Source organism: Nerophis ophidion, linkage group LG07 (assembly GCF_033978795.1).
Source record: "Nerophis ophidion isolate RoL-2023_Sa linkage group LG07, RoL_Noph_v1.0, whole genome shotgun sequence".
Lineage (NCBI taxonomy): Eukaryota > Metazoa > Chordata > Actinopteri > Syngnathiformes > Syngnathidae > Nerophis > Nerophis ophidion.
The window spans coordinates 21,989,362-22,011,522 of NC_084617.1; the positions used below are offsets into that span (position 1 = coordinate 21,989,362).

Genomic DNA, 22,161 nt, shown 5'->3' on the forward strand with positions numbered 1-22,161 from the left:
CTCCAATTACTTTACAACTAATATTTTATTCTAAAAAAAAATTGGGGTGAAAATCTTGCATATTTTGTGTGTTTGCCATATAAAAAAACAAACATTTTCTTTGACAAAAAGGGCATAAAACAACATAGTGTCAAAAAACATTTTAAAAAAATAGTAAAACTGATAATCGATGGTTGGATCTGATTATGAGCTAGAGATTTAGGTCTTAAAAGTTAAAAAAAAAATTAACATATGGTTTATTGTTAACACTTTTATGAGTGGGACCCTTTTGGATCCCCAATAGTTTTAGTGGGATTGTTGTTTTACTGTCATTGCTCAAAAAATAATAATGAATTAAAACCAATGTTGTAATGAATTATTGACCCAATTAAGGCTTCAATTACTTTACAACTAATATTTCGCTTTGAACATTTTGGGGGGATATTGCATATTTTGTGTTTGCCATGACAAAAACAGGGGTTTCTTTTAAGAGAATACAAATGTATCACTTAATTTTAACACTTTTTCCATTTTTGTGAAATTTTCATTTTAAAAAAGTGTCAAAAAATAATAGTGAATTAAAATCAATGAGATTATGAATTATTGACCTATTCAAGGCTCCAATTACTTCACATCAAATAGACTATTTTGAGGTAGTTTGGAAATATTGAATAGTTTGTGTTTGCCATATGAAAAACAAAAGTTTTCTTTGACAAAAAGTGCATAAAAAAATTAAACAATAAAAGCATATAAATGAAAAAAATATGAAACATATAAATGACGGAATGAACTAGAGTTGAGCTAGAGATTTAGGTGTTAAAAGTAAAAAAAAAAAAAGACAGTATGAATAATTTTTAACAAACTTGTGAGCTTTTAGATCCCCAAGAATGTTTTTGTTTTGTTTTGTTTTGTTTTTTTAAACCGTCATTGCTCCAAAAATTATTATAAAATCTAAGTCAATGTTGTTCTGAATTATTGACCTATTTATTCCAATCAATTTGAAATATTTTGGGGGGTAAATGTTGCTTATTTTGTGCTTTTGCAATAAAAAAAATATATATTTTCTTTGACAAAAATGGCATGAAACAAAAAAAACATTAGAAAAATAATAAAAATCTATAATCGACATAGATCTGATGTCGATCCAGGGAGTTAAGTGTTGAATAATAAACATAGTAATATAATATGGTCCATTTTTAACACTTTTATGAGTAGCACCTTTTGGAGCCCCAAAGATTTTAGTGAGATTTTTAATTAAAAAAAACCTACTGTTTTAAAGAAGTGAATTATATTTATATAGCGCTTTTCTCAAGTGACTCAAAGCGCTTTACATAGTGACACCCAATATCTAAGTTACATATAAACCAGTGTGGGTGGCACTGGGAGCAGGTGGGTAAAGTGTCTTGCCCAAGGACACAACGGCAGTGACTAGGATGGCAAAAGCAGGAATCGAACCTGCAATCCTCAAGTTGCTGGCACAGCCACCCTACCAACCGAGCTATGCCGCCCCATAATGAATTAAAGCCAATGTTGTTATGAATTATTGACCTATTTTAGGCTCCAGTTACTTCACAGCAAATATTCAGCTTTAAAATGTTTTTTTTTTTTGGGGTGGGAGGAATATAGCATATTTTATTTTGTGTTTTTGCCCCCCAAAAAACCTGGGGTGTCTTTGACAAAAGTGCATAAAAGATAACTTTATATTGACTGATAGACCTGAACCTGATCTAGAGATTCAAGCGTTCATTATTAAATAAAACATATATATATATATATATATATATATATATATATAAAGTGACTTATTTAAAAAAAAAAAAAAGACATTTTATGAAAATTGAGGGTAACCCTGAAGGTTAAAAAAATCTATATATTGTATTGGCTTTAAAAAATGAAAAAATGTCAAAATGGCCCCTGCATGTATTTAATTTTTCAAGTTTAGTCTAAAAATCTTTCTTCATTGCCATCCTTGATCGTGTTCTTGCTTCAATTGCCATTCTGTCAACAGGCCTGAGGTCACTCCGACACTTCTCCACCCACTAGAATCCCACCCGGCGTCCGGCGACCATCTTGAGGTCAGCTCGTCCAACCTTAGCGAGGAGCTCCACGACGACCCGGGCATCTCCAGCATGGCGGACCCCGCGGCAGACGACAGCAAGTTCCTGTTCCTGCAGAACGACTTCCGCAACAGCGGCGTGGCGCAGGCGGACTGGACGGCCAAGAAAATGGTGTGGGTGCCGTCAGAGAGGGAGGGCTTCGAGGCGGCCAGCATCAAGGAGGAGAAGGGCGATGAGGTAACGGTGATATTTTTTTAGAGTCACCTGAACAGGTGGAATAATGAAGTTGTGGTGGTGCGCAGGTCCTGGTGGAGCTGTCCAATGGTCGTAAGGCCACAGTGAACAAGGAGGACATCCAGAAGATGAATCCACCCAAGTTCAGCAAGGTGGAGGACATGGCTGCCCTCACCTTCCTGAACGAGGCCTCCGTCCTCCAAAACCTACGCGAGAGATACTTCTCCAGCCTCATCTACGTGAGCATCTTTTCCATTCAAATACTTTCGTATTCAAAGAATCAGTCGGTGTGCCTGAGGGATTTACTTTTTCCTCTCAATATCTACAAAGTCCATTAAGGCACCAAGAGTCCAATCAAAACCTGATCTAGTGCCGTGAAGATCAAATGAGGTTAAGTCTGGGGTGGTTTTACTTTTTCCACAGAAACATTTTTACATTTTTCCTTCTCATAATTACAATATATACATTTTTTCCAACCTTCAGGGCTCCCTTCAAGTTTGGCCCCGGGTGCCCAAAATGGTCTCAGTCATAAAAATTTTAAAAATAGGTCAACTATTTTTCAAGACAAAAATCTCTAGATACCTAAATCTATCTTTGACATAAAGTTTAAAAATGTCATTTTAAATATACTTTTTATATATATATATATATATATATATACATATATACAGTGGGGCAAAAAAGTAATTTTCATCATAGGTACACTTCAACTGTGAGAGACAGAATGTGAAAAAAAAAATCCAGGAATTCACAAAGTAGGAATTTTAAATAATTTATTTGTAAATTATGGTGGAAAATAAGTATTTGGTCAACCATTCAAAGCTCTCACTGATGGAAGGAGGTTTTGGCTCAAAATCTCACGATACATGGCCCCATTCATTATTTCCTTAACTCGGATCAATCGTCCTGTCCCCTTAGCAGAAAAACAGCCCCAAAGCATGATGTTTCCACCCCCATGCTTCACAGTGGGTGTGGTGTTCTTGGGATGCAACTCAGTATTCTTTTTCTTCCAAACACGACAAGTTGAGTTTATACCAAAATGGATACATGGATGATACAGCAGAGAATTGGGAGAATGTCATGTGGTCAGATGAAACCAAAATAGAACTAGGTGGTGTACACCCTGGACAAGTTGCCACCTCATCGCAGGGGGACCGTTTAATCAAGCAAAATGAAAGAAATACTTTTAGATTTCAAGAATCAGTTTGTGTTCCTGTGGGATGAAGTGTTTTCCCTCAATCCTTCAAAGTCTAGAAAGGCACCAAGAGTCTAATTAAAACCTGATTCTGTGCCATGAAGATCACAAGACGTTAGGATTTCCCTCTAGCCCTTACACTAGGCCTGGGCAATTATTTTGACTCGGAGGGCCAGATTTAGTGAAAAAAACGGGGGCCGCTATATCTATTTTTAGGAACACTAATACCAAACTTCACAATAATGTCTGATTGAATGCTAAAAAAGTTATGACTGACCGCCTTGAAAAATGCAATGGACTTTTTATTTTTTTTTACTGAATGAGACACCCAGAATGGACATGAAAATAAAGAATGTTGGATTCACAATATTAACTATGAGGGATAAAACACTGAATATTGACCATACTGTATATCAGGGGTCGGGAACCTTTTTGGCTGAGAGAGCCATGAAAGCCAAATACTTTAAAATGTATTTCCGTGTGAGCCATATCATATTTTTGACACTGAATACAACTAAATGCGTGCATTTTTTAAGTAAGACCAACATTTTAGAGTATAATAAGTCCCTAATTATTTTAATAACATTGTTATTTCTTGAACAGGTGCGGTACAAAACGGATGAATGGAATAAAATGCATGAGAATGTTTTATTTTTTGAACGGTTTTTTTAACATTGTGATTACCAGCGGAATTATTCATTACTTATCGTGTTAAGCAATGTCAGCTAAGATTTATCTGAGAGCCAGATGCAGTCATCAAAAGAGCCACATCTGGCTCTAGAGCCATGGGTTCCCTGCCCCTGCTGTATATGAACGTCACACCTCCTCTCGATCGACATATTTTACAATCAAGCGAAACGCAAAAAAAATGCAACACAGCAAAATATGAACCCGAAGGGTAAAAAATAAACCCACTTTACAATCTGATATATATTATACCTCACTAAGCTTTAAAACTTTGTTGTAAAAATCTCCTTCCGCGTCTGTCCCTGACACCCCCATTTCAGGCCGACACTTTGGAAACACTCTGTGGAAACGCACACCACCGACACTACTTGGTGCCTCGTCTGAGCTGCTGTGACTTGGATTACCATAGTAATTAATTAAATTACCATAGTAACTAATTATATTACCATAGTAACTAGTATATCATGCAAAATCACCGATTCCAACCATTGAAATACTTTGTTTAGTTCAAGACTTACGGTAATGTAAACACATCACTGCACATCATAATGGGAGCTACAGTTTCCATCTTAAAGATTTTAAAAAATGATTTGGGAATGTCCGGCGGGCCAGATTGAAAAGCTTAACCGCATGTGGCCCCCGGGCCTTAATTTGCCCAGGTCAGCCTTACACAAACATGCCCTGCATCTTGTTGTGTCTTCTCAAGCGTCCTTTGTGTCCTCGCCAGACGTACTCGGGTCTCTTCTGTGTGGTGGTCAACCCTTACAAGATGCTGCCCATCTACTCAGAGAAGATCGTCGAGATGTACAAGGGCAGGAAGCGTCACGAGGTGCCGCCGCACATCTACTCTATCACCGACAACGCCTACAGGAACATGATGCAAGGTAATCTTTCCACCATGACCTTACATGGAGCAGATTGTGGAGATGGAGACCGCCTGCTATATTTAGTCGGCTAATCTCTTCATCGGAGGCCTTTTGCTCTCGTGTCCTCGCTGCTCATCTTTGGTCTGTTCTGCTTGACTTCCACTAATGACCTCCTTTTGCTGCTTCCTTCTCTGTGCCTCCGCAGACCGCGAGGATCAGTCCATTCTCTGCACGTGAGCCCGACCGCACGCCCTCCATATATGGACCAAAGTGTTGGGACACGGCCTTTAAATAAGCATGCATCAAGAACTAAAATATGACTGAGGTCTATAACCCCAAAATTTGTTTAAAAAAAAAAAGCTAGCATACATACGATAGCATGCTAACAGATATAATTCGTCAAGTAACAAAATATTTGACGCTGAGGTGTATAACCTGCAAATTAGCATGCAAATATTAGAATGCTAACGATTGGGCCATCAACCGTTAAAAAATTTAGCTACCGTCCGCAAATGGTCCCTGGACATCCCGCTTTAGATTATTGTTTACTTCCAACTTGCCGAACAACTACCCCACTTTACTAACCAACAACTGGCACAAACCCTAACATCTTGTCCAAGCTCCATATTTTGGCCACATGCTCACGTCCTGTCAGTGTCCCAATACTTGTGTCCATATAGTGCACCTGTAAAAATCCCATAATATATACATATAAATATTTACATATATACAGTATAGTGCATCTCTTTAAATGGAAATATTCATATATTGTGCCACCTAGAGGAGAGTCTGGAGCCGGGAAGACGGAGAACACCAAGAAGGTGATCCAGTACCTGGCCCTCGTCGCCTCCTCGCACAAAGGAAAGAAGGAAGCAAATCCTGTGAGTGCCTTAAGAAAAGCTTTCTCAGAAAACAACTTACTCAAACTATTACAGATACAGCAGTACCTCGGGATACGAGTTCAATTGGTTCTTGAAAAAACTCTCCAGTGTCGCCCATCGAAATGAATTTAAATCACTTTATTCATCACAATTTTAACACATAACTTGCCTTTTAACAGGAAAAACTAACTTTTAGGTAAGAAATATACGAACAACTAGGTCTATGAAGTAATGTAATGTGCAGTATTTACATTCTACGCTTTCTCCTTTCACACACCGTCAGCAGCTTCTCTATAGTCTCTTAGATAAATGTCTGCCATTTATCGACTGGCGCTATCAAGTCTACTGTGCAGACGAACAGTGCTACGCTCCAACTGCTTCACCAAGTTAGCTAGCTACATGCTCTAGGGCAAGAAACCCCAAACTACGGCCCGCAGGCCGAATCTGGCCCACCTGTGTCCAGAATCCGGCCCGCGGGAAGTTCCAAGTTTAAAAAATATATACCGGCCAAATTGTTTTAATCCAATGCGGCTCCCGAGTCAAAAAGTTTGGGGACCCCTGCCCTAGAGGTTAATTTGTGTCTTTTTTTGGATGCTGAATTTATGAAACTGAATTTTTTGCTTCGAAATTTGTGAACTGAATGTATTTATTTTTTTTATGGATAAAAATACATTAACCAAATGTGTGCGTTTTAAAATAAATTTTGCTAGAATACAGTGTTTTAATATTGAGTGTACAAAAGTTCAGTGCAGAAATATTTGTTGCTTCAAAACTCAAGACTCACTTCCGGTAATTCAAGACTAAAGCAATCGATCCTGTCTCGGAACCAGCCAATGACATGCTTCGGTCTTAATTTACCGGAAGTGGGTTTTGAGCTGGGCTTCACGGTGGCAGAGGGGTTAGTGCGTCTGCCTAACAATACGAAGGTCCTGAGTGGTCAGGGTTCAATTCCGGGCTCGGGATCTTTCTGTGTGGAGTTTGCATGTCCTCCCCGTGAATGCGTGGGTTCCCTCCGGGTACTCCGGCTTCCTCTCACTTCCAAAGACATGCACCTGGGGATAGGTTGATTGGCAACACTAAATTGGCCCTAGTGTATGAATGTGAGTGTGAATGTTGTCTATCTGTGTTGGCCCTGCGATGAGGTAGCGACTTGTCCAGGGTGTACAACCCCTTCCGCCCGATTGTAGCTGAGATAGGCACCAGCACCCCCCGTGGCCCCAAAGGGAATAAGTGGTAGAAAATGGATGGATGGATGGATGGATGGATGGGTTTTGAGTTTCTGCACTAAATTTTTACACACTGAAATTTTATACACTCGAAAAAAAAGTACCCTGAATTTTTACACTGAATTCCTAAATACACACATTTTGCAAGCAATCTTTTATTCATTGAAATTATCAGCATAATTTTATGAAGATTGATTTGGGTCATTATCAGAAAAGCTTTTTTTTGGACACTGAATTTTTTGCATCTAATTATCCCAACAATTTCATTGGATTAACAAATTGTGAGCACAAATTTGTATGTAAAAAAATTCAGTCAACAAAAATTCAGTGCAGAAATATTAGGTGCTTCACAACTAAAGACCCACTTCCAGTAAATTAAGACGGAAATAAACCATCCTATTTTAGAGACAGCCAAAGAGGTGCTTAAGTCTCAATTATATTTTTCAGTCTTTAAAAAACATGTATTTTTTACACTGAATTGTTATATTCTTAATTTTTTTTGCACCAATTTTACACTGTATTATTGCACACTGATTTTTTTTTTGCACTTCATTTTTTACATTGCCTTTTCTATAAACATAATTGTTTTACATTGAATTTTATACAAAAAATTTTTACACACAATTTTTTAACACTGACTTTTTATACACAGATTTTTTACACTATTTTATACACATATTTTTTTTACACTAAATGTTTTACACTGACTTCTTTTACAGATCATTGTTTTACATTTTTTATACACTGAATTTTTTACACTGACTTTTTTATACACAAGTGTTTTAAAGTGAATTTTTACACTGACTTTGTATACTGATTTTTTTGCACTGAATTTTTTACAATGCCTTTTTATACACATAATTCTTTTTACACTGAATTTTTACACTATGAATTTTTGAACACATACATTTTGCTCACAATTTTTTATTGAAGGAAACTCTTAGCATATTTTTATTTAAAAAAAAAAAAAAATCAGTCCACAAAATTCAAACGCAAAAAATTCAGTTACATAAATTTAGTGTCTAAAAAATATCTTTCGTAATAAAGACACAAAAGAACTTCCATACCTTTCTCAGTCTAACAACGTGAAATTCCACCTTTGTATTCTTTCACACGTAATTAGTTCTTTTTTTTTCTCATTTAAAAAAAATAAAATTTTGGGTGATAATTTCGGAACACGAATTGTAATCATTGTAACACAAAACGTAAAACAAATGGTAACACAAAGAGTTGTAACCCAAGGATGTATATTAAAGTGTTTTTTTGAATGATGTGAACAGGACGGTTTGTACAGTATTGCCTCCGAGAGGACCGAGAACACCACCTTAGGGGACTCCACTTCATTTTTGGGTGTGTGAATGTAACCACAAAACGTCGTAACACGAACGGTAACACAAATAGTTGTAACACGAGATGTATCCTAAACAAAGTGTTGTCTTAAATGACTTGACAAGGGCAGTTTGTATTGCTTCCTAGACGAACGAGAACACAACCCTGGATGACTCCACTTCATTTTTGGGTGTGCGAACGTAACCACAAAATTTTGTAACAAGAATCATTGTAACACAAGTAGTCGTAACACGAGGATGTATATTAAATTGTTGTCTTGAATGATGTGATCAGGGCAGTTTGTATTTGTCACGCCTGTAAGTTATGTTTTGGTTTTGGTCATGCTATGTTTAGTTTTTGGACATTCAGTCAAGTTTTTCACTTCCTGGTTTTGTTTGTTTCCATGCCAAGGCATTAGTTCCCACCTTGTCACACCCCTGCCCTCAGTCCAACACCTGTTCCTGATTATCACAGCCAGTGTTTAAGTAATTTTCGTTCTGTTCATCATTCTGGGATCTTCACACTCGCACGCACCTTACCCATGCTGTTCCAACCTTCATGCCCTCGTCCACAGTTCCATGCCGTGTAAGTTTATGTATTTATGCCACAGTGCTAGTTTTGTTTTGTTTGTATATAGTCATGCCATTGTGCTGTTTTTGTTCTAAGTTTTAGTATAAATTATTATCCGCCATCGAGCGCGCTTTTTCTTTTGCCTTATTTATTGTATATAAAAAACATGTACCTGAATTCACGCCTGGCTCGTCCAGTAATCCCGCTGCGTCGAAGGAGCATACACCATCCATGTCATAGCCTGACAGTATTGCCTCCTAGAGGACCGAGACCACAACCCAGGGGAGCTCCACTGAAATTTTTGGGTGTGCGAACGTAACCACAAAACGTAAAATAAATGGTAACACAAATAGTCGTAACCCAATGAAGTATTTAAAAGTTTTCTCTTGAATTATGTGATCAGGGCAGTTTTTCATACTTTTTAAAAGACCAAGAATACAACCCTGGGGGACTCCACTTAATTTTAGGGTGTGCAAACGTAACAACAAAACGCTGTAACACGAATCATTGTAACACAAGTAGTCGTAACACGAGGATGTATATTACATTGTTGTCTTGAATGATGTGATCAGGGCAGTTTAAAATACCTCCTAGAGGACCGAGAATACAACCCTAGGGGGCTCCACTTAATTTTTGGGTGTGCGTGCGTAACCACAAAACGTCGTAACACAAATGGTAACAAAAGTAGTCGTAATACGAGGATGTATCATACACAAAGAGTTGTCTTAAATAATTTGACAAGGGAAGTTTGTATTGCCTCCTGGACAACCGAGAACATAACCCTGGGGGACTCCACTTAATTTTAGGGTGTGCGAACGTAACAACAAAACGTTGTAACACGAATCATTGTTACACAAGTATTTGTAACACGAGGATTTATATTAAATTGTTGTCTTGAATGATGTGATCAGGACAGTTTGTATTGCCTCCTAGAGGACCGAGAACACAACACTGGGGGGCTGCACTTCATTTTTGTGTGTGTACGTAACCAGAAAACGTCGTAACACGAATGGTATCACGAATGGTAACACAAGTAGTCGTAACACGAGGATGTATCTTACACAAAGTGTTGTCTTAAATTACTTGACAAGGGAAGTTTGTATTGCCTCCTAGAGGACCGAGAAAAAAACCCCGCGGGGCTCCACTTCATTTTTGGGTGTGCGTACGTAACCACAAAAAGTCATAACACAAATGGTTACACGAATGGTAACACAACCAGTCCTAACACGAGGATGTATCTTACACAAAGTGTTGTCTTGAACTACTTAAGAATGGAAGTTTGTATTACCTCCTGGACAACCGAGAACATAACCTTGGGGGACTCCACTTTATTTTTGGGTGTGCGTACGGAACCAATAAACGTAGCAACACAAATCACTGTAACATAAGTATTCGTAACACGAGGATGTAAATTAAATTGTTGTCTTGAATGATGTGATCAGGGCAGTTTGTATCGCCTCCTAGAAGACCGAGAACATAACCCTGGGGGGCTCCACTTCATTTTTGGGTGTGCGTACGTAACCACAAAATGTCGTAACACAAATGGTTACACGAATGGTAACACAACCAGTCGTAACACAAGGATGTATCTTACACAAAGTGTTGTCTTAAATTACTTGACAAAGGAAGTTTGTATTGCCTCCTAGACAACTGAGAACATAACCCTGGGGGACTCGACTTTGTTTTGGTTGTGCGTACGGAACCACAAAACGTAGTAACACAAATCATTGTAACACAAGTATTCGTAACACGAGGATGTAGCTTACATTTTTGTCTTGAATGATGTGATCAGGACAGTTTGTATTGCCTCCTAGAGGACCGAGAACACAACCCTGGGGGACTCCAATTAATTTTTGGGTGTGTGAACGTAACCACAAAACGTCGTAACACGAATGGTAACATAAATAGACATAACACGAAGATGTATCTGGAGCAAAGTGTTGTCTTGAATTATTTGATCTGGACAGTTTGTATTGCCTCCTAAAGGACCGAGAACGCAACCCTGGGGGACTCCACTTCATTTATGGCTGTGCGAACGTAACAACAAAACGTCGTAACAAGAACGGTAACACAAGTAGTCTTAATATGAGAATGTATCTGTAGATGTTTCCTTCTACTGGGTTCCTCGGACCACCACACACTGCCACGAGAGCCCGTAATTCAGGGCACAAAACTTTTTTATTTTCATAAATGTTGAGAGCTGTTTGCTTTCCAGAAAAAATAATTGTTTCTTAGTCCGTGTTGCTCTCTCTCTGGCTCCCACTCTAACTCCCTGTATCAATCCGGCTGCTGCTAATAAAGGCAACAGGTGATTAGACAACAAGGCATAGTCGGGCAATCTGCTCAACTGTCGCTGTCATTTAGGGCCGGTCCTTGCACACCCCGTTACGCGGCAGGCCCACGGGCCACGCCCCTGTCCACAGTATCATAAACAAAGTGTTGTCTTGAATGATTTGATCAGAGCACTTTGTATTGCCTCCAAAGGACCGACAACACAGCCGTGGGGGACCCTACTTCCTTTTTGGATGTGCGAACGTAACCACAAAACGTCTTAACACGAATCGTAACACAAATAGACGTAACACAAGGATGTATCTTAAATTGTTGTGTTGAATGATGTGATTAGGGATTGCCTCCGAGCGGACTGAGAACACAGCCCTGTGTGACTACCCTTGCAAATGTTCAAAAAGTTTTTAGGAAAAACTTATGTGTAAATTTAACATTTTTGCAGGCACCTCAGCAACAGCAGCCACAACAACAAGCTGGATCGCTGGCCTACGTGAGTACCACTCCTAGAACGATGAGTGCATGTGGGTGGTAGTGCGCATGTGTGCACAGGTGACTGACATGTGCACACCTCTGCTTCTGTCCTTCAGGGGGAGCTGGAGAAGCAGCTACTGCAGGCGAACCCCGTCCTGGAGGCCTTCGGCAACGCCAAGACCATCAAGAACGACAACTCCTCACGATTTGTAAATTTTCAATCAGTTCGTAAGTCGACACTCGTCGCCATTTTGACGAGGCATTCCCTCTGTAATTGTGGGTGTCATGTGACCACCTGTGTCGGCAGGGCAAGTTCATCAAGCTCAACTTTGACGTGACCGGCTTCCTTGTCGGGGCAAACATTGACACCTGTATCCTTCTGTGTAGGAATACTTGACGACAATTTTACTCATAAGGTGCAAAGAGAGTTGAATTATTCTTGACCCGATCAGACCTTCTGGAGAAGTCTCGCTGTATCCGGCAGGGCAACACGGAGAGAGCCTTCCACATCTTCTACTACATGGTGTCAGGAGCCAAAGACAAGATCCGAGGTGAGCAGATATACTGGATCTCAGACTCCGTTGGTGGTTTGATACGGTCCGTCCACTCAGAAGTTGTTCTTGGGAGACTTGCTTCACGTGATTGTTTACTCCTTCAGAGGAGCTGCTGCTGGAGGACTACAGCAGCTACCGTTTCCTGGTGGCTGGACACGTGGAGGTTTCCGGTCTACAGGACGACGAGCTCTTTGTTGAGACCCTGGAGGCCATGGAGATCATGGGCTTCACAGAGGAGGAGAGAATAGGTACATAGAACAATAACAACATGTTGGGTATCAGACTCTTAATATGAAGGTTTAAGTCCTTCTTCAGGTGGTCCTAGGTTTAAACCTGAAAATCATGAATTTGGAATTTTGGCGCCATCTTAGTAGTAAACTAACCTCTCTTCGCTAAAGTTTGATGCTAGCATCTTCTCTCATCGTAGTCCTATAAACCGAAAAATCATGTCTTTCAATAACTGGCGCCATTTTAGAATATCGTTAAGTTTTCCTGTCATCATGCTAATGCTAGCTTGTTTTAGGTTAGCATTCTAGCTATTTTTATTAGTTCAGACCTCAAAATAATTGCTTTTGATACTTTACTCCATCTTAGAAGTATGCTATCTTTTTTATATGAACATGCTAACCACACTAACATGTTATGCTCTAGCTACTTTTATTGGTTTAGACCTAAAAACTATTGCTTTTAATACTTGCCTCCATCTTAGAAGTAACCTAACTTGTCCTATGTTGTTATACTGATGTTAGCATGCTAACATTTTATGCTAGCATTTTAGCTATTTTTCTATATTGAACTTAAAAAAAAACTTGCTGCCATCTTAGAAGTATGCTAACTTTTTTTTTTAGAATGTTAACCTTGGCGTAAAAACATTCTGTGCTGGCATTTTAACTAATTTGATCAACTTTAACATAAATTTTAGGGCTTTCGATACATGGCTCCATCTTAAGAGAAGGCTAACTTTTCCTATGCCATTATGCTAATGTTAGCATGCTAATGTTTTATGCTAGGATTTTAGCTAAGTGTATATGTTTAACCTCAAAAACTATGGATTTTGATACTTGGCGCCATCTTAGTGGTATGCTAAATTTTCCTCACGCTAACGCTACCATGCTGACGTTTTAAGCTAGCATTATAGCTGATTATATTTATTTAGACCTAAAAATCATAGCTTGCAATACTTGACGCCATTATTTGTCGTTATGCTATATCGTTATGCTAATGTTAGCATGCTGACATTTTACGCCAGCATTTTAGCTTATTTTGTATGTTTAACCTAAAAAAAAAACTTGGCACCAGAAGGTTAACTTTTTCTTTTTAGAATGCTAACATTAACATGCAAACATTTCATGCTGGTATTTTAAATGATTTTTATTAATTTTAACATAAATATCACGGCTTTTGATACTGGCTCCATCTTAGGAGAATGTTAACTTTTCTCATGTCATCATGCTAAAGTTAGCATTTTAGCTAATTTTTTATGTTTAACTTTAAAAAACATGGATATTGATACTTGCCGCCACTTTAGTGATGTGCTGATTTTTCCTCACGTTACCATACTGACGTTTTATGTGAAGATTTTAGCCTATTTAATTAATTGAGACCTAAAAATCATAGCTTTCGATGCTTGACGCCATCCTAGAAGTACGCAAAATTTTCCTATGTCATCATGCTAACGTAAGCATGCTATTATTTTATGCTAGCATTTTAGCAAATTTTGTATTTTTGACCTTAAAAATAATGCATTTTGATACTTGGGACCATCTTATAATATGCAAATTTTGGCAATTTTTTTGTCTCAGCTAATAATCATGGCTTTTGATAATTGGCGCCATCTTAGAAGTACGCTTAATTTTCTTAAATTATCATGCTAACGTTAGCATAATCATTTATGTTAGCACTTTAGCTATTTTTATTTGTATAAATCCAAAAATCATGGTTTTTTGATATTTGACGCCATCTTGTAAGTATGCTGACTTTTCCTGAGTTATGCTAATGTTAGCATGCTAACATTTTATGCTACAATTTTTTTGCTATTTTTATTTGTATACACCCAAAAATCATGGCTTTTGATACTAAGTGCTATTTTAAAAGTATGTTCACTTTTCCTATGTTATCATGCTATTATTTTAAACTGATGTTTTATGCTGGCACTTTAGCTCATTTTAACCATTAAACCCAAAAAAATGCCATCTTGCAAGTAAGCCTACTGTTCCCATTGTAACATGTTTGGCCTACAGTGGCCAACAAAGTTCAATGGTTCAGACTGTGGAAGCTTGTATGTAGCTTGTATGTATTCCATAAATGTGTCTTTGCTGTCCTTCCGCAGGGATGTTAAAGGTGGTGTCCACTGTTCTCCAGCTGGGGAACATTAAGTTTGAGAAGGAGAGAAGCAACGAGCAGGCCACCATGCCAGACAACACGGGTACGACAGACATCTCAACTTTTCACTGGAGTGTATTTAAAAAATGTGTTTGTGGGTGCCAGCTGCCCAGAAGGTTTGTCACCTCCAAGGCATCAACGTGACCGACTTCACCCGCGCTTTCCTGACCCCTCGAATCAAAGTGGGCCGCGAGGTGGTGCAGAAGGCTCAGACCAAGCAGCAGGTGAAAGTCCAGCAAAAACTCGCCATGTCCTCGTTCTCCAATGACCTCCTTGTTCGTCCACCAGGCGGATTTCTCAGTGGAGGCTCTTGCTAAGGCCATGTACGAGCGTCTGTTCCGCTGGATCCTTGCCCGGGTCAACAAGACTCTGGACAAGAGCAAGAGACAATCGTCTTCCTTCCTGGGAATCTTGGACATTGCTGGCTTTGAAATTTTCGAGGTGATTGATTACAGAGTTCTCTGAAATGTGTCGTTGATTGCACTTTGACAATATTTCTCATTGTTTGGGTTTCTCAGGACAACTCCTTTGAGCAGCTGTGTATTAATTACACCAACGAGCGTCTGCAGCAGCTCTTCAACCACACCATGTTCGTCCTGGAGCAGGAGGAGTACAAGCGAGAGGGCATTGACTGGAACTTCATCGACTTTGGCCTGGATCTGCAGCCGTGCATCGAGCTCATCGAGAGGCCGGTCAGGAACCCGCGGGTTTTGAGCACACATTGGCGGGCTCAAGTCGTGATTTCATGTCCTGTTGTGTTCCGTAGAACAACCCCCCGGGCATCTTGGCCCTGCTGGACGAGGAGTGCTGGTTCCCCAAAGCCACGGACAACTCCTTTGTGGACAAGTTGCTGAACACCCACTCGGGTCACGTTAAATTCTCCAAACCCAAACAGCACAAAGATAAGATGATGTTCACTGTTCTGCACTATGCCGGGAAGGTGAGCGTTATGTGGATCCCTCCCACAATTGCTTATATTATCATTAAACACTAGGGTCGCCGGTCAATTAAAAAGTATGCGATTGACCACTATCTTTTGATGCCAATCCCTTCCGGCTGATACTTGATTTATACTATAAAAATATAGCACCTAACTGTGTATTTTTATACATACACAAAAACATGTTACACACTGAGTAAGATTAAGCACAAGCACACATGCTAATCGCTAAACTAGCCACTAAAGATAGTTTGAAACAACTAGGAATGGGTACCGAGTAATTTTGAACCAATACTGTACCAATTTCCGATGCCAGTACTCAATGCTAACAATTTTTGATACTTTTGTGTGTTTTAACAAATATTCACTGCTTTTGATGATCAAATGTTATGTGTTATTAGAAATTTTAAAATTAGCAATCCAGTTGTTATATCTTGTCTCATTACCACATTTCTGAGTCTCATTTGCAAGTTTGAAAATAATTGGCATTTACAGTTGCAAGTCCAAAAGACGACAATAGTGTTTAGTTTATGGTGCATTGGTTAGTCAGTTCAGTCTCTGCTGAAATAAGTCTTTTGTCGCCCCCTAAAAAGTGTTCATACTGTAAGCATTGTACTTATTGTAATGTTCCTCTTAGTTGTAAATGTTTTTATCAACAAATTTGGAGGTGTTGAAATTGCCATGTAAAATCAGTAGCATGTATATTAGCATCAAGGCAGCGGATTTTTTTAAAAGTGGGGCCTTACTTTCAAAAAGTAATTATTATAGTTACTCGTTACTTTACACACAAAGTAAATGAATTACTAATATAATTAGAAAAATTAATATATTAGTTAAAACAAAAACTTAAAATATCCGGAATATGCAGGACACGGTGTGCGTGTTTATTAGCTTTAGCAGTTGGCAGCGCCAGCTCTTTAGAATCTTTTCACCGGATTGTCTTACCTCGGGTTAATGAAGAGACTGAATGTGCTTGGATGGCTGTCATATCTTCTTGTCAATCAACGGTGTATTGTTTGGATGGCAAGTTTGCCACATCAATCATTGATTTGTTGTTCATTATTCCCATTAAGCTATAGCTAAAAGCGTTGTAATGGACCTTAAGTAATTAATTAGATTACTCGTTACTAGTAAAAGTAACAGTGGTAATAACGCTGTTAATACGAACACTGCTTACCTTTGAGCGTTTTTTGAGTCAATGTCTTTGTTGCTAAGGAAATTGCAACATTAGCTAGAGGTAGTTTGGTTGAGTCCGCTCTCAGTGCTGCTGAAGTGATTGCCAAGTGACGAAGTGCCAAGAGCTGGCTGAGTCGGGGGGATTCGGTCAGTGCCAAAAAAATACCCCATTTGGTACCCATCCCCAGAACCAGGAGAAGAAACAAGTGTTAAGTAAAGTTTAAGAAGTGGAGATGGAAGCACGTTATAGCAGAAAGTAAGCTAATATTAGCAAGGAACGAACAATTAGATCAGGGGTAGGGAACCTATAGCTCTAGAGCCAGATATGGCTCTTTTGATGACTGCATCTGGCTCTCAGATAAATCTTAGCTGACATTGCTTAACACGATAAGTAATGAATAATTCCGCTGGTAATCACAGTGTTTAAAATAACGTTCAAAAGACAAGACATTCTCGTGCATTTTAATCCAACCATCCATTTTCCATCGCACCTGTTCAAGAAGTCGCGCTAATGGTAAGAAGTATTATATTTATTATTGGTTAGCTTTAGAATAAGTGAATTATATTGTGAAGTGAATTATATTTATATAGCGCTTTTTGTCTAGTGACTCGAAGCGCTTTACATTGTGAAACCCAATATCTAAGTTACATTTTACCAGTGTGGGTGGCACTGGGAGCAGGTGGGTAAAGTGTCTTGTCCAAGGACATAACGGCAGTGACTAGGATGGCGGAGGCGGGGGTTGAACCTGCAACCCTCAAGTTGCTGGCACGGCCACTCTACCATCCGAGATGTACTGCTCCAATAACAACGCTATTAAAAAGAATAAGAGACTTATTCTCTAAAAATGTTGGTCTTACTTAAAAATGCACACATTTAATTGTATTCAGTGTTGAAAAATATTATATGGCTCTCATGGAAATACATGTTAAAATATTTGGCTTTCATGGCTCTCTCGGCCAAAAAGGTTCCCGACCCCTGAATTAGATGAATAAGAGTTAGCAGGGAGATAATTTAACGATGTTTGTTGCTGTGTAGCATCAAAGGAGTCAACGTTAAAGGTTGACTGATTCATCCGTATATCGGTAGTGTCGATACCAAGGGTCATATCAGTATATGATCGATACTAGACTGATTCCATCGATATTTTAACTTTTACAAAATACTTTTGTTGGTCTTTTTGTCAATGTTTACAAATTAAAAAAAATATAAGCACCCAGAAACAGGAGAACTTAGAGCAGGGGTGTCCAAAGTGCAGAGCGAGGGCCATTTGCGGCCCATAGCAATTATTTCTAACAGCCCGTGGCACAATCGTACTCTAGCTTTTTCATTTGAGCTATTTTCGTAGGTATACACCTCAGTCATATTTTGGTACTTGATACATGCTTATGTTAGCATGCTAGCATTTTAATACAAATTTTTAGTAATATATTTGTACTTAACAAATGTTACAGTTAATATTCAGCATGCTAAAACTAACATGCTTGCTTTTTTTAGTTAATTTAGCAGGTATACGCTTCAGTGTCATATATTTTGGTATTTCACTAATGCTAACTGTTAGCATTCTATTGTTAGCATGTCAGTACTGTTAGCATACTAGGTTTCTTTAGCTCATTTTCCCCATATTTTTGTTACTTGACATTAGCTAGCCAGCATGCTAGCTGTTAGCATTTTAGCTCGACATTGGCTCTTCAGCATTCACATGAAATTTCTACAGAAAATGCAATTTTCTAGTTATTTGAAAAAAACCTAAACATTGTACTGGTTTTGAAAATGAAAATGACCAAATTGGCCCCTGCATCATTTGATCGTCACCCCTGACTTAGAGGCTACAAACCAAATGATTTAAAAATATTTTTTTCTATTAACTTTGTTTTGATCAAACAATTGTATGTGACAAAAGAGAACAAGGAAATAGTTTAAATATTGCGTTGTTATTATTACACAAATCTAAAGATGCACAGTTAATACATGAGATGGATCTCATGTATTAACAATGAGCTGAGCCGATGAGCTGTTCTCGCTCATGGATGATTTGAATATAAAATGGTGATGGGAACATCCCTAATAAAGAACTTGCCATACATTTCCCTTCAACTGACAAGTACCTTGCCTCCCAGGTGGACTACAACGCAGCAAGCTGGCTGACAAAGAACATGGACCCCCTGAACGACAACGTCACTTCTCTGCTCAGCAACTCGTCCAGCAACTTCATCCAGGACCTCTGGAAGGACGGTCAGTCTTTAGACCTCTTCTTCGGAAGAGCTGACATTTTAAAGATTAGTTTTTGTTTGCCAGCGGACCGAGTGGTGGGCCTGGAGACCATGGCCAAGATGTCCGACAGCTCCATGCCCACCTCCACCAAGTCCAAGAAGGGGATGTTCCGCACGGTGGGCCAGCTGTACAAGGAGTCCCTGGGCAAGCTAATGACCACGCTGAATAACACGCAGCCTAACTTTGTGCGCTGCATCATCCCCAACCACGAGAAGAGGGTACAACCTCCATCTTGACTCCAGCCCTAAAAGTGTCTCTTCAGTCACAGTTCGCTTTTCACTGCTCGCCAACAGGCGGGCAAGATGGATGCCAACTTGGTGCTGGAGCAGCTCAGGTGCAACGGCGTCCTGGAGGGCATCAGAATCTGCAGACAGGGATTCCCAAACCGCATTGTGTTCCAGGAGTTCCGGCAGAGGTGCTGCCTTGTAGTTGTTTTCAAAATGGTGTCACGTGTACTCAAAACTATCACCTGTAGTCAAACTCCTGATGTTGCTTTTCGTCTAACGCTTTATGTGTGCAGGTACGAGATCCTGGCTGCCAACGCCATCCCGAAAGGCTTCATGGATGGGAAGCAGGCGTGCTGCTTGATGGTGAGACAGATGGAAAAAAGACCAATAGAGTTTGATTGCTAAATATCACATGACTAGGGGTGTCTCCATCCCCACTGATATGGGACATCCGCAAAAAAAAAATTGCATCAGATTATAATGTAAAATGTCCGATTATGGTAGTGGTAGTGGATTGCTTTTTACTACAGAAGGCGTGTCCCAATCCAATTATGATATCGAAAATCAGTCCAATATCAGTTTGCATGGAGCTGTGTTTATGTTGCATAGTTTTACGCAGGATAAGGTATAAAACTGCCATTATGTACATCTAATATCTGTATTGCTAAAAGTCATAACACAACCCAGGTGGGACTTGAACCCACAATCCCCAGCTCCGGAGGCTGATGCCTTATCCATTAGGCCACTGGGCCTGCATATATCACTGCTGATGTCCATCCTTCTCCAGGTGAAGCACTTGGATCTGGACACCAACCTGTATCGCATTGGCCAGAGTAAGATGTTCTTCAGGACGGGGGTGCTGGCTCAGCTGGAGGAGGAGCGAGACATCAAGCTCACTGTCGTCATCATCTCCTTCCAGGCGCAAGCGAGGGGCTTCCTGGCTCGCAAGTATGACCCACCGGCGTCCTATTTGGAGGGACGGTGTACATAATTAACGTCTCCGTCTCCTTCAGGGCTTTCAGCAAACGTCAGCAGCAGCTGAGCGCCATGAAAGTGATCCAGAGGAACTGTGCCTGCTACCTCAAACTGAAGAACTGGCAGTGGTGGAGGCTTTTCACCAAGGTTTGACTGACTCGGGTTGGCATTTGACAGACGTGACGTTAAAGCGGCGGTCTGCATGTTCCAGGTAAAGCCCCTGCTGCAGGTGACCAGACAAGAGGAGGAAATGGGCCAGAAGGACGAGGAACTCAAGGCAGCCAAAGAAGTGGCAGCCAAGAAGGAGGTTGAACTAAAGGAGGTCATACAGAAACACACGCAGGTGACAACACACGGAGACACCCCAAGTAAAACAGTTGGGATGTGACCGAGTATGTATGTTCGTTTAGCTAATGGAGGAACGAGCCCTGCTGGAGACAAAACTCCAAGCAGAGACGGAGCTATACGCCGAGGCCGAGGAGATGAGGGTGCGCCTGGAGGCCAAGAAGCAGGAGCTGGAGGAGGTTCTGCACGAGATGGAGGTCAGGTTGGAGGAGGAGGAGGAGCGTGGCACCACCATGCAGCAGGAGAGGAAGGACTTGGAGCACCAGCTTCAGGTACACAATTTAGGACAAAGATCTTGAATGTACTAATCAATTATTCTCACTTTCAACGAAGCCCGACGCTTCCCCTCCACCTCCCTTATCTCCCTTGCTTTGCTTCTTGTCTCGTCTTGTCTTAACTTTCTAAGAACCTCTCTTTTGCACTGGAATTGTTAAACTGGTTTCTCAACTCAATCGACAAGATCTTCTCAACAAGAAACTCAGTTTTGGGGGAATCTGCCTTGCCTGATAGAACGTTTGGTGCTGGATACATGACTCTTGAGAGAAGGGGAGAGCTGTTAGCATGGAGATTCTTTCTGTCAAAGACATTGAAGATGTCTATCTATTTGAAACTGGTTGCTCTGGTCCATTGAAAAATTTGTAAGAAAATGGCAGCCGTTCAAGGACCCCAGAGGCTACACGTCGTTATCCAATTTAATCAAATTTGATAACATCTCGGAGAAGCTTTCAGCCCTGCAAGGTGAAATTATGATCAATTTGGAGAGCCAGAACATGACAACTCGAGCAGACAAACCAAAGGAATGTGTTTGCTTGCTCTAACCCAGTGGTTCTTAACCTTGTTGGAGGTACTTAACCCCACCACTTTCATATGGGCATTTCCAGAACCCTTCTTTAGTGAAAAATACAATTAATTTTTTTTTCAAATTCAAGACAAAGTTATCTGTTTTTTTTTTACTGGTGCACAAAAAGAACCGTGCATTAACATCACCTTGTTCAAAGAACCAAAACGAACACAGTGCATGAACTCACAAAAAATTACACACCTGCAAATCAGATGGAAAATTAGAGGGAACATTGTTTGGGGGTATCCGTAATACGCCGATAAGGAGAAGTTTGTATTTACACGATGAGTCGGGTGTGTCTTGACCTCCGCCGAACCCCTGAGGCCAACTCACCGAACCCCTAGGGTTCGATCGAACCCAAGTTAAGAACCACTGCTCTAACCAAAACAATCCTTACCACAATTCGGCTCCCTCTGCACTGGCACATTATACTCCCCAGTGAGACCGTTGAAACGAAAGATGCTCTGTAATTCTTCCCCCTTCTTCAAAGACACCTGGGATGTTGACTTAATTTGGGAATTCCTTTTTTTTCCTTCTTCTCCAATGTTTACCTTTCCTTTCAAGCTCTTTACGGTGCGCCTCGAAAGGGCGACCCATCAGTCTTCCTGTTCTGCATACCCCTGTAACTGCATACTGTGTATCTGTTCTTGGACGAGTTGTACTGA

The 22,161-nt window shown here is 40.0% G+C and overlaps 1 protein-coding gene, 1 long non-coding RNA gene and 1 other non-coding gene across 5 annotated transcripts in view; 1 reads left to right on the forward strand and 2 right to left on the reverse strand.

Annotated features, from left to right (window-relative positions):
* The window catches only part of LOC133556061 (uncharacterized), a 39,632-nt gene that overhangs the window by 5,650 nt on the left and 11,821 nt on the right, over positions 1 to 22,161 (reverse strand). The window lies entirely within an intron of this gene.
* LOC133556059 (myosin-11-like) overlaps positions 1 to 22,161 on the forward strand; it is a 36,318-nt gene that overhangs the window by 2,118 nt on the left and 12,039 nt on the right. The window contains exons 2-24 of one of the 3 annotated variants that reach the window (XM_061905655.1): positions 1,988 to 2,273; positions 2,339 to 2,509; positions 4,880 to 5,036; positions 5,224 to 5,251; positions 5,800 to 5,899; positions 11,756 to 11,803; positions 11,901 to 11,993; positions 12,092 to 12,155; positions 12,237 to 12,335; positions 12,443 to 12,586; positions 14,668 to 14,763; positions 14,826 to 14,944; positions 15,009 to 15,161; positions 15,239 to 15,412; positions 15,487 to 15,660; positions 18,955 to 19,069; positions 19,133 to 19,326; positions 19,402 to 19,523; positions 19,629 to 19,698; positions 20,123 to 20,283; positions 20,349 to 20,457; positions 20,522 to 20,653; positions 20,721 to 20,927. In XM_061905655.1, the coding sequence (XP_061761639.1) occupies positions 2,109 to 2,273; positions 2,339 to 2,509; positions 4,880 to 5,036; positions 5,224 to 5,251; positions 5,800 to 5,899; positions 11,756 to 11,803; positions 11,901 to 11,993; positions 12,092 to 12,155; positions 12,237 to 12,335; positions 12,443 to 12,586; positions 14,668 to 14,763; positions 14,826 to 14,944; positions 15,009 to 15,161; positions 15,239 to 15,412; positions 15,487 to 15,660; positions 18,955 to 19,069; positions 19,133 to 19,326; positions 19,402 to 19,523; positions 19,629 to 19,698; positions 20,123 to 20,283; positions 20,349 to 20,457; positions 20,522 to 20,653; positions 20,721 to 20,927 (2,895 nt within the window). In that variant the 5' untranslated portion in view covers positions 1,988 to 2,108. Of the gene's footprint in view, positions 1 to 1,987; positions 2,274 to 2,338; positions 2,510 to 4,879; positions 5,037 to 5,223; positions 5,252 to 5,799; positions 5,900 to 11,755; positions 11,804 to 11,900; positions 12,013 to 12,091; positions 12,156 to 12,236; positions 12,336 to 12,442; positions 12,587 to 14,667; positions 14,764 to 14,825; positions 14,945 to 15,008; positions 15,162 to 15,238; positions 15,413 to 15,486; positions 15,661 to 18,954; positions 19,327 to 19,401; positions 19,524 to 19,628; positions 19,699 to 20,122; positions 20,284 to 20,348; positions 20,458 to 20,521; positions 20,654 to 20,720; positions 20,928 to 22,161 lie in introns of those variants that run through there. The other 2 variants (XM_061905654.1, XM_061905656.1) reach the window with 2 other exon arrangements.
* trnar-ccg (transfer RNA arginine (anticodon CCG)) lies at positions 20,015 to 20,087 on the reverse strand. Its single transcript has one exon. It is a non-coding gene; the product is annotated as a tRNA-Arg (tRNA).